This window comes from Siphateles boraxobius, unplaced genomic scaffold, assembly GCF_051911475.1.
Source record: "Siphateles boraxobius isolate OS27281-9 unplaced genomic scaffold, OSU_SipBor_1 65, whole genome shotgun sequence".
NCBI classification, from domain to species: domain Eukaryota; kingdom Metazoa; phylum Chordata; class Actinopteri; order Cypriniformes; family Leuciscidae; genus Siphateles; species Siphateles boraxobius.
In genome coordinates, this window is record NW_027509192.1 from 2362 (window position 1) to 15000 (window position 12639).

General features: G+C 36.9%; 1 protein-coding gene across 3 annotated transcripts in view; it reads right to left on the reverse strand.

Moving 5' to 3' along the window:
- Window positions 1–522: 522 nt before the first annotated feature.
- Window positions 523–12639, reverse strand: part of kcnq1.2 (potassium voltage-gated channel, KQT-like subfamily, member 1.2) — an 85022-nt gene continuing 72905 nt past the window's right edge. For 2 of the 3 annotated variants that reach the window (XM_077209878.1, XM_077209877.1), the window contains one exon: window positions 523–832. In XM_077209878.1, coding sequence (XP_077065993.1) covers window positions 736–832 — 97 coding nt within the window. In that variant the 3' untranslated portion in view covers window positions 523–735. Of the gene's footprint in view, window positions 836–12639 lie in introns of all 3 variants that reach the window. The other variant, XM_077209876.1, reaches the window with a different exon arrangement.

The following is a 12639-nucleotide window of genomic DNA, read 5'->3' on the forward strand; positions in this document are numbered from 1 at the left end:
TTATTTCTGTCAAATAAGTGAATATATTGTTATTATTATTATAATATATAATATATTATAATAATAACTGCATTTATTATCATAGGTATAGGAAGGTATTTAATTTTTTATAGTATATTTTCTTTCGTATAATTATAATACAATAAAATCCCAAAATAATAATAAAAATAATTTGACACTCTTCTAAATATATCTAAATGTCTAACAATTAGGTTTTTTATATTATATTTATCTGAATTTTATTATTATTATTATTACTATTAGTACTATTAACTTTAGTTTGACTATTATATATATATATATATATATATATATATATAATTATAAGAAATATATTAACTGTATTATAATATTTCTCATTCATAAAATATTTTGGTGTTGCAAAAGTAATGATGCAAACGAATCATCAAATCAATAAAACTGGCAGTTCAAAAGGACTGATCCACATAAACTCTTCATTTAATGAGGTTTAAATCAGAAATGCTTTAAAAACATCCCAGACTTTTAGTTGCAGCGCTCTAATATTCATAAGCAGCTGTGGCATAAAAAGCATGTGCAGAACTTTAATGGCCAAATAAAAAACACTGGGAGAGGGTTAAAGCTGTAAATAAGCCTGAGGAAACTCTTCACCGATGCCTGGACTTCATGTTTTACTTCAAAAGCTGTTGGATGTTTCCCAAACGTAGGAGCCCAGCGAGTGTGTGTGTGTGTGTGTGTGTGTGTGTGTGTAATGTGTCACCGATTCAACACATTCCCACCTCCAGTGGTGTAAACCAGTGTAAATCTGCACAGGCCATCAGTGTGAGAGACAGGCGTCTGCCAACACCTCCAGCTGCTGAAATCACACACACACACACACACACACACACACACACACACACACACACACACACCTGCGTCAATGCTGCAAATCTCCACATATACATTTACACACTTTTCCAAAATCCTCCTGAGGATCTCCAGGCCTGAAAGAGTCTTCATTTGGCAGGAGCGCTGGAGGAATCTGGACAGCGTCCAAAGTTAATATTTCTCGAAGCGTTCCCGCTATTTAATGCAGCTTTGTTTGATTAGGAAAGTTTTGCAGCACTTAACGTAGATATTTTATTCCGCACGCTCACAACGCATATTTTTCCAGGCCGAATGAAGCCCTTGAAAGCGGAATTTGGAGCGGCTGAGATTTCATGAATGGAAACCCTGATTAATATTTCACATTAAACGACTCGCAGCTAAAATAACAGAATTAAAGCGTCAATTAAAGCGCTGAGATGAAAGATAATGATCGGAGATGAACGGAACGGGTTTGTCGGAGACGGGTGTGTCTGATTTGAGGTTTTTTTAGGTGAATGTCATGAAAACATGCCATGCTCATATATTTCACCCCTAAAACAACTTTTTTTTTAGAGCCATCAAGATTATTTCATGACATAAACCCTCATTTTTCATTTCCGCAATAATAATAATCTCATTCATTTTACATTAATGTGGAAAAATAATGTTATTTGAATTGTAAATTATAATAAAATAAATTATAATTAAGTATGCATATTATTATTATTATTAAATACTTAATTTAAATAAAAATGACTATTTTAAAGTAATGAGAATCACCATTGAAAATTTTAAATAAAAAATAAACAAGTAATTTTGAGGTGCATTTGGGGTGAATATGTGATTAATTCTCATGAAAATAAATGTCAATACATAATGGTATAAAATCAGGGGTCATTTGCTGGAAAGTAACAAATAAAAACAATTTTATTCCTTTGTTTTGGGGGAGAGCTGTGACTTTCTGCAAGTGCTCTGCGCTGGAATGAAGGATCCTATAGAGGTTTAGTGTGTGTGTGTGTGTGTGTGTGTGTGTGTGTGTGTGTGTGTGTGTGTGTGTGTGTGTGTGTGTGTGTGTGTGTGTGTGTGTGTGTGTGGATCTGCTTATAGGAAGAGACAGAGAGAAAACACTAGAACTTGTGCTGTCAGCAAACAGAGATCAAACCTCACCGTCTTCAAAAACAGATTGAAGTCTGAGTGTGTGTGTGTGTGTGTGTGTGTGTGTGTGTGTGTGTGTGTGTGTGTGTGTGTGTGTGTGTGTGTGTGTATCAGGTGGAAATGCCTAGTAAATGACTCTAGTGGACACACACACACTTAGACAGAAAGACAGGAGCGGATGCATACTACAACAGTCCAACACTCAGTCAACTAAGTTTACTTCCGTAACGTGACAACAGGATATTCCAACACAATCTCATGAAAGTGCGTATCTATGCACGAATCTTATTTCTCGTGCCATTTATATGCCAAAAATTATTTTTGGCGTATAAATGGCATGAGAAATAACATTCATTGTATAGATACGCACTTTCATGAGATCGGGCTCGATATTCTATTAGAAAGTCAATCGACAATTATTCCCCTCCTGAAAAAAACACTGGCACACATTGGTTAAAACTTATATGGCATCATCTCACAAGAAAAGTTGAACAACACAAGACAAGAACATCCATTAAAAAGTAAAAAAATGTCTAAAGTCTATCAAAAAAATCTAAGATTAAAAAATAAACTAAACTAAAATGTTTGCCACTTATGCAATTCATTAAATCTGATTTAATAAAAAAATTTTTTTTTAAATATATACTTTTTTTTTTAACTGGCATTTGCCAATTATCAGATTGCACTTATGTCACAAATCTGATTTACTCTAGAAAATAAAATATGATAAATAAATTAAAATATTAGATTATACGTGGCCTTTGCCACTTATCTGATTGCCACTTATGCCAAAATAAAAAATAAAATAAAGTAGAAAGTGACTAACGTGGAGGGGACGGAGAATGAAAAGCAGAACAAGCTGATGTTTTGTGAGTCCTTGTGTGCGAGAACTTGTGGTTTTATTTTATTGCTTAGATGCTGTACAGTCAAAACACTTGTTCCTGTGTGAGAACATTTTAAATGCATGCTTCATTTCTGCCTCATACAAGCTAAAAATAATATCTAGGTTACGATACAGCACCACACACACACACACACACACACACTTCCGCAAACAATAGTCAAGGAAACATCCTTTTTTTCTAAAAATCACTATGGGAACCTATCCGTGACATGAATGAAAAAAACCAACTTCACTAGCAAACGCTGAGTTTCAACACTCAAACGTGACACGTCATGATTTTACTACATGAAACGTGATTGCGCCAAACAAACTTTAACCCTTTGCACATCATTAAGATTGCTTAGTTCATGCACTTCAAAGTTAAAAGCATGCATGTGTGTGGCGTGCGTGTAAAGTGTGCATGTGAAGTCTCTCCAGGCTTAACCCAGTTTAATACGGGTCTGGTTAACACATCTCACCGCAGAGATGGAAAAAACGGTGTCAGTCGTGCTTTAAAAACCTCGAAAAAGATGAAAATAAGGAAGTCCAGACCCCGCCTGAGTCGAGCTGAAAACAGACAGTCATCTGGGTCTTCAGTGGAGGCTTTGTGTTCATCTGACCTCTGAACCCTCGTTTCATGCTGGTATTTATATCATCAGTGTAAAACTGGACACTTTAAATATGACTTAATGCTCATAGTTCATATTATAAACACCTCATAATGTAGGCATACGTCTCTTTTTTAAAAAGAGATTTTTAAAAAATAAGATTAAAAATCTAAAATAAAATTAAATAAAATGTTTTAGACTTACATACTTACACTTTTACACAAACATATGATTGTCACTTATGCAACTTATTAAGTCAGATTTAATCTAAAAAAATATATAATTAAATCATTCTAAAATAAAATAAAATAAAATGTTATACCTGGCCTTTGCCACTTATCTCATTGTCACTTATGTCACAAAATAAAATAATAATAAAATAAAATTTTATAGTAAAACTGAACACTTTAATATGACTAAATGCTCATAGTTCATATTATAAACACCTCATAATGTAGGCATACGTGTCTTTTCAGCGGCTGTTTTTGTCATTTGTTGCGATGCAAAACTTGCAGTATGAATGCCTAAATGGCAGGTTTAATAAAACATATCGTTTGATTTAAGCACACTGTTTAAATGATTTAGTAATTCGCAAACCTGCTGGGAACATTGGGAATAATTCTGAATAACTGAGCATGTTATTGGCTTGTTAATGCTCTCCAGCGTTACAATGCTCCTGTGAATCAGACGTAAACTCATTTCAGAAACTCAGAGTAGCGTAGTGTGATTCAATCACAGCTCAGAGCGAGCGCACGCTATATGACGACACAAAAGGCTGGATCAGGTGTTTTTCCATGTCTTATTTCCACTGTGCTAATCAAGACAAGCCGGTAAACACACACAGGAGAAACTCAATCGCGCTGTTTTTCAAACAAAATTCATAACAGATTTCAGCATGAGCGCCGGCCGTTCACCTTCACAACACATCTGTCATAATCAAACTCTCATACTTTCAGATTTTTAGCAATTTCCCCTCATAAAAAAGATGATATTACATGCTAATCTGAAATAAATTAAAGTACTGAATGATTCAAACTAGCATTTCAAGTATAATTTCAAAAAAATAACATGGTATTCACAGCATTATCGGCTAGTGTTGTTACTGTTAGAAAAAGTAAATAATGTGTTAATTGATATAATGCTGAAATTAAATATAATATAGGCTAAATATTCAATTAAAAACGAAAATTAGAAATGTTGCATTGGCAACTACATTAAATATAGTACTATTATTAGCAAAAAAATTAAGTATTAAAAGTCCTGCAACTGAATAAATATAAATATAAAAAAATGTTGGAGGACATAACAAAATTACTAAAACTTAAATTTAATTGAAAACTGAAAATATAAAAATATTTTTTAATAGATTAAAATATCAATAAATACTTTAACCCTCTGGGTTTAAATTATGAAAGTTTATTATGAAAAATGCATTAGAAATAAATTTTATATGAATTACATATTTTCCTAAACATGTTTTACTCTAAAACTGTGATAAAAAAAGCCATAAATCATGCAAAAAATCATAAAGCTGTGTTCCAAATTTAACGTTGATATCTCAAAAAATGAGTTTTCAGTAAGATTTTGTTTGTGTACAGTACCAAACGCTTCCACTAGATGAAATTCGCTTCCCATTCGTTTCCAACATGCTTGTTTTTGATCGCGAACAATACAAGTGTGGTTAAGTTCAGGACCTTTTAACTTTTTCAAATCATGTCCATGATTTTTTTGTGTGTTCACACATCAAAGTCCAAAGCCTTTACCAAGTTTAGTACCATTCCGATGATGCAAAAAATTCTAAAAAAACAAAACGTAAAACTGTTCAGTCAAAAATGACCAAACAGCACCCGAGGGTTATCATTATGTAAATAATCCTAAAGTAACACGGCAACTCCATAGTGCAAAAAAACACTGTATATTAGGTCAAATCAAACATTTAGGTCGTTTCATAAGCCGATTTCTGCTGATTTGCTGACACGTGGCTCAACTGCCAGCACTGGCCTCAACGCCAAAACGGCTAAACCTCACAAGAATGGCGTATGGATTTTGGAGGAATTACTCAGTGCACAAACCCCTCAGTGTTGGAGACACTAAGTAAAGGAGGATAAGAATGTAATGTGGTTTGGGGGGACGGGGTGTTGCTGTTGGATGGGGGGCTTTGAGACGCAGCTTAAGGCCAGTGTGAAGAATTAAGCTGCATGCCCAGACAGAATTAGTTCCACGCAGACTAAAGACTGTGAAACCAAACAATTAGACCCCTACAACGGCCAAATCAGAGTTGATGAGCAGCTGGGGGGTGGAGGTGGGGGTTACTGGTTAAAACATCACTATTACTAGTTCTGCTACTCAGGGATTGGGATTTCACTTTAACTAAGTTACACATAACTATCGCAGACATGAATGATATCTCAAATCATGTGTGTGTTTTTGAGAAGACATGTGACGTCACTTTACTAAGTCATCAGATGCACCATCTAGAAATGCTCTAAAACAACCCACAACAACTTAAATGCCCTAAACCTACCCACAACTCCCTAACAACCATCTAGAAATGCCCTAAAACAATCCACAACACCTTAAATGCCCTAAAACTACCCACAACACCCTAACAGCCATCTAGAAATGCCCGAAAACAACCGAAAACACCCAATAATGACCTAAAACTACCCACAACACGCTAACAACCATCTAGCAATGCCCTAAAACCACCAACAACACCCTAAAATGCCCTACACTCACCAAAAACATCCTAAAACCCACCCACAACACCCTAAGAACTATCTAAAACTAGCACACAACACCCTAAGAACAATCTAAAACTAGCACACAACACCCTAAAATGCCCTAAACCCACCCACAACACCCTAAATTGACCTAAAGCTACCCACAACATGCTAACAACCATCTAGCAATGCCATAAAACCACCAACACCCTAAAATGACCAAAAATTACCCACAACACACTAACAACCATCTAGCAATGGCATAAAACCACCAACAACACACTAAAATGCCCTAAACCGACCAAAAACACCCTAAAGCCCACCCACAACACCCTAACAACGAACTAAAACTAGCACACAACACCCTAAAATGACCTTAAACCACCAACACCCTAAAATGCCCTAAACCCACCAAAATCACCCTAAAACCCACCCACAACACCCTAAATTGACCTAAAGCTACCCACAACACACTAACAACCATCTAGCAATGCCATACAACCACCAACAATACCCTAAAATGCCCTAAACCCACCAAAAACACCCTAAAACCCACCCACAACACCCTAACAACGACCTAAAACTAGCACACAACACTCTAAAATGACCTAAAACCACCACCAACACCCTAAAACCCACCCACAACACCCTAAAACCCACCCACAACACCCTAACAACTACCTAAAACTAGCACACAACACCCTAAAATGCCCTAAAACTACCCCACAACAGCTTAAAATGACCTAAAACCACCAAGTACCAATTACATGTCTTTGGAAAATTATTATTAAATAAATTAAGGTAAAAAAGTTCTTTCCCCCTGAATTTTTTAAGCAGACATCACATATAACATTTAAGCAGACATGTGTGTCCCTTCTTTCCCATTGGAAATCCATATTTATGACAGATTTTTGAAGCACAAACATTGCGTGTGCGTAACGATTGTCCGGCCTAACTGGCCATTTCAATAAGGATCCAGACGTAAACAAACAGAGCAAGTGGCAGACGTGGCAAACGCTGCATCAGCACAAAGACTCTCCCTCAGGCGTCCCGCTCGGAGAGGGGGGATCACTTTAACACTTCGCTCGCATACACCTGTGTGCAGAAAGAGGCTTTGTGCTTCTCTAACTTGATCTGACGCTCGTCCTGCACATGTGGAACAGCTCAGTGGTCCTCGTAGACTACACTGATTAGGAACGTGCCATTAATTCTGAATGAGGCTGTTTGTGACTGGGGGATGTTGAGTGGCCTAGTGTGTTTCTGAGTGTGTCACATTCACACAGCAGCAGAATATGCCAGTCAGTCCTGTTTGGAGGGCTCAATACGGTTGCGTGCACACACAAATCTCTATTAAATGGAAGAACAACTGAATTCTCCCACACAAAAATGTAATATATGGCCATATATGTACTTATATCTCAAATAGCATGACATATATCTATCTGGAAAATATATGGCACTTACATGAAAACGGCCATTTTTGCTATATTTTGAAATATATGTTTCATATATGTCTATGTGTTTTATATATATGGATTTTGCATATATTCTCATATAGGCAGCAGACATAGATGGGCACTGACATTATATATGTAATTTACTTATATTGACATTTATAAAATTTCTGTATGGGCTATAACCAAAATGACAACTAGTTTTCTGTTATGTAAATCCATTCCTTACTATTCTATATATCTATTCAAAAAAGTGTTTTGTGCTAGATTATCTGGCACTAGTCACAGCACTTGTATATTATTGCCCTATTTGATTGCTTCTATTGCTATCCTCATTTACATTTATGCATTTGGAAGACGCTTTTCTCCAAAGCGACTTACATTGCATTTCAAGGTACACATTTTACATTCATATCAGTTGTTGATAAGAGAGCTGAAAAGAACCAACGCTCTACTGTTTGAGCTACAGGAAACTTGTTGGATAAAAGCGTCTGCTAAATGATTAAATGTAAATGTAAGCTACTGTATGAGGACAATTACAAATTACAAATATGGCCACACGTGAATATATATAAATACATAAACAAGTGAACGCATTGATGTGGATAGCTGACATAACTGGTCTATGCAATCAATAGATTTTTTTACTTTTGATTCAGTGTATATGTAAATGTTAAATTAAAATGTTGACTAAATTGTTGATGAAAGAAAAAAATATATATAATAAAATTGAATAGACCCCCTCTCTTGAAATTGACCACGCTTTTGGTAGATTTTTGAAATTTTGCAAATAAAAAAACAGACTGCTCAATCTGGGAAATTTTAGCTGAAGTTTTGTATGTGGATTGGGAATTAAGAACTAGTCAAAAGAAAGAAAGAAAGAAAGAAAGAAAGAAAGAAAGAAAAGAAAGAAAAGAAAGAAAGAAAGAAAGAAAGAAAGAAAGAAAGAAAGAAAGAAAGAAAGAAAGAAAGAAAGAAAGAAAGAAAGAAAGAAAGAAAGAAAGAAAGAAAGAAAGAAAGAAAGAAAGAAAGAAAGAAAGAAAGAAAGAAAGAAAGAAAGAAAGAAAGAAAGAAAGAAAGAAAGAAAGAAAGAAAGAAAGAAAGAAAGAAAGAAAGAAAGAAAGAAAGAAAGAAAGAAAGAAAGAAAGAAAGAAAGAAAGAAATTATTGTAGGACTCCGAATAAAGAACCAGTTCTTATTGAGAACCAGGTAAATTTTCCGAATGGTATTTTAACTCGGTAAGTCACATAAACAACTTCACAATTATAATAAAATAAAATAATTAAAGTTGAAATGTTCTTTTACTCCTTTATTTTCTTTTTTTTTTTAATGACTACGCTGAAACAGTCACATAAACAACTTCCAGACGATGCAGAAGCTGAATGGACACGTAGAAGTAAATCAATCCAAACTACTGGGAGAATGTTACACCAACATTCATAATTAAAGCTGAAAAGTTTAAAGGACTTTTTTATCTTTTCCATCTCCTTTAGTGTTTCACAGAAGAAAGGAAGTCATACAGGGTTGGAGAGCTATATTGCACTCCCTTGTGTTGCAGCACTATTGAATCTACAAGTTAAATGCAATCAAGAACAAACTCGGAGGTTTTTCGTACGATTCCCATTCCCATCCCTACTTGGGATTCTGATGCAGTCTTCATACGACCTTCATCCAACACACAGTGCCAATTACCCAGGCCAGGCCTTCACAAACTACTCATTTTAATGCCCAAGACATCCATACACACAACACACACACAGAGACATAAAAAGAGAGCAGCTATGCAAACAGAGCGCTCAACGCTCTAGGTGAATCTTCTAAATGATCGTTTTGTCTGGTCAGGACGGCCAAGATTTCCATCCTTCCCTCTGTTTGAGCAAATCTCTGCTAAACGAGTGTTTGCAGGCCAAGGAACAGTCGGAGGTTGATCGCACACCACGTTCACATCTGCGTTTTCACTCCTGTCAGATTTTAGTCCATAAACACTGAGGAATATATATGGAGAGAATGACAGATGGGTTTAAAGAGTGACATATTGAATGAAGGAGAGGAGAAAGAAAGGATAAGCAGCTTAACTATCCAAGCTGCTTTTTAAGTGCAGAAAAAAAATTGTGCTGAGACAAATCATTCTTTTGAACGAACAAGTTTGTTGAGATGGTTCCATTTAATGAACCAGTTCAAAATACTGATTCAATTGAGCAAGTAAGTATGTTCAGACGGTTCATATAGATCAACCAGTTCAAAACACTGATTCATGTTTTGTTTGAACAGTTCAGTTTAATCAAACAGTTCAAAATAGTGATTCATTTGAGTAAATGGGTTGTTTTAGATGTTCAATCTAGTGAACCGGTTCAAAATATTGTTTCATTGGAGCAACGGATGGTTTGTTTTAATACATCTGTCCAAGATAAGATTGTTTGCATGGTTCATTTAAATCAACCAGTTCAAAACAGTGATTCATTTAAGCAAATTGTAGTTATTCAGACAGTTCGATTTAATCAAACAGTTCAAAACAATAATTCATATGAGCAAATTGCTATGTTCGAAGATTTAAATAAATCAAGTCCAAAAAATCTGTAATTTGAGCAAATTGGTTCACTCTAAGTATTTCATATCATGAGTCGTTTCAAAACACCGATTCATTTAAGCAATTATGGTTGTTTAGATGTTTACAATCAATTTAATAAATCAGTCCAAAATGCTAATTCAGATGAGCCAATAAGGCTGTTCAGACGGTTCATTTAAATCAATCAGTTCAAAACACTGGTGTGCAAATATAAGCAAATTGCTTCATTTGAACAATTCAATTAAATCAGTCATTTAATGATTCCATTTCATGAGCCGTTTCAAAATACTGATTCATTAACGAAAATAGGTTTGTCTGAATGGATCAATTTAATAGATACACTATATTGCCAAAAGTATTGGGACATCGCCCCAAATTATTGAGTTCAGGTGTTCCGATCACTTACATGGCCACAGTTGTATAAAATCCATAGATGTATACACTAGATGTCGCCTTGGCTATGGCAGTTCATTGGAACGAATGCGTCAATAGAGCCGCCATCATGGAACAGGGGAGCCCCTCCTCTTTAATGCATCAGCGTCAATGTAGGAAAAGGTCTAACGGAAATAAAATAACCATAAATCGTCATGAATGCGATTTTCTAGTTTTTTTTGGTTCGTTCCAACGTCGTCCAGAGAAATTTTAAAAAATTTACAAAATGTCACATTCTTGTGAAATGTAATACCTTGCTGTCTGGTTTTTAGATTTGGTTCGTGTGAACATCCATACGCAGCACAAAAGTCCGGCATCATCCATGTATTCAGCGTTCCTAGCTACTTCCTATGACAAGACCCCTGTTCCAAGATGGCGGCGGTTTTGACGCATGCTTAGAACCCCAAGGCGAAATCTAGTGTATATATCTATGTATAAATTCAAGCATCTAAGCATGCAGACTCTCTCGCTCTCAGGATCTCAGTGAATTCAAGTGTGGTACTGTGATAGGTTGCCACCTGTGCAATAAGTCCATTCGTGAAATTTCCTCACTTCTAAATACTGTATTCCATGGTCAACTGTTAGTGGTATAATAACAAAGTGGAAGAAATTGGGAACAACAGCAACTCAGCCACGAAGAGGTAGGCCACGTAAACTCACAGAGCGGGGTCAGCGCATGCTGAGGCTCACAGTGCGCAGAAGTCAATAGCTGCACACCTCCAAAATTCGTGTGGCCTTCAGATTAGCTCAAGAGCGCAGAGAGCTTCATGAAATGGGTTTCCATGGCCGAGCAGCTGCAGCCAAACGTTACATCACCAAGTGCAATGCAAAGCATCTGATGCAGTGGTGTAAAGTGGTGTGAAGAGTCTGGGTTTGGTGGTTGCCAGACTGCATTGTGCCATGTGTAAAGTTTGGTGGAGGGGGGATTATGGTGTGGGGTTGTTTTTCAGGGGTTGGGCTTGACCCCTATAGTTCCAGTGAATGGAACTCTTAATACTACAGCATACCAAGACATTTTGGACAATTTCATGCTCCCAACTCTGTTGGAACAGTTTGGGGATGTTCCTGTTCCAACATGGAACCTCTCCTCTCTCTACCTCTCTATCCCTCTCTCTACCAATCTATACCCCTCTCTACCTCTCTCTCCCCCTCTGTCTCTCTATCCCCTCTCTCTTCCACGTCTCTCTATAGCCCTCTACTCCTCTCTCTACCTATCTCTCTTCTACTCTCTCCTACTCTCTACCTCTCTCTCTATCCTTCTCTCTACCTCTCTCTTCTACTCTCAACCTCTCTCTCTCCTACTCTCTACCTCACTCTCTCCTTCTCTTTACCCCTCTCTCATACTCTCCAGCCCTCTCTCTCTCTCTCCTTCTCTTTACCTCTCTCTCCTTCTATCTACCTCTCTCTCATACTCTCCAGCCCTCTCTCTCTCTCCTACTCTCTACCTCTCTCTCTCCTTCTCTTTACCTCTCTCTCCTTCCATCTACCTCTCTCTCTCATACTCTCCAGCCCTCTCTCGCTCTCCTTCTCTTTACCTCTCTCTCTCCTTCTCTTTACCTCTCTCTCCTTCCATCTACCTCTCTCTCTCATACTCTCCAGCCCTCTCTCTCTCTCCTTCTATCTACCTCTCTCTCTCTATCTAATTCTCTTTACCTCTCTCTCTCTCTCTCCTCTTTACCTCTATCTCTCTACCTCTCTCTCCTTCTATCTACCTCTCTCTCTCATACTCTCCAGCCCTCTCTCTCCCTCTCCTTCTATCTACCTCTCTCTCTCATACTCTCCAGCTCTCTCTCTCTTTCTCCTTCTCTTTACCTCTCTCTCCTTCTATCTACCTCTCTCTCTCATACTCTCCAGCCCTCTCTCTCTCTCTCTCCTTCTCTTTACCTCTCTCTCTCTATCTATTTCTCTTTACCTCTCTCTCTCTCTCCTCTTTACCTCTATCTCTCTACCTCTCTCTCCTTCTATCTACCTCTCTCTCTCATACTCTCCA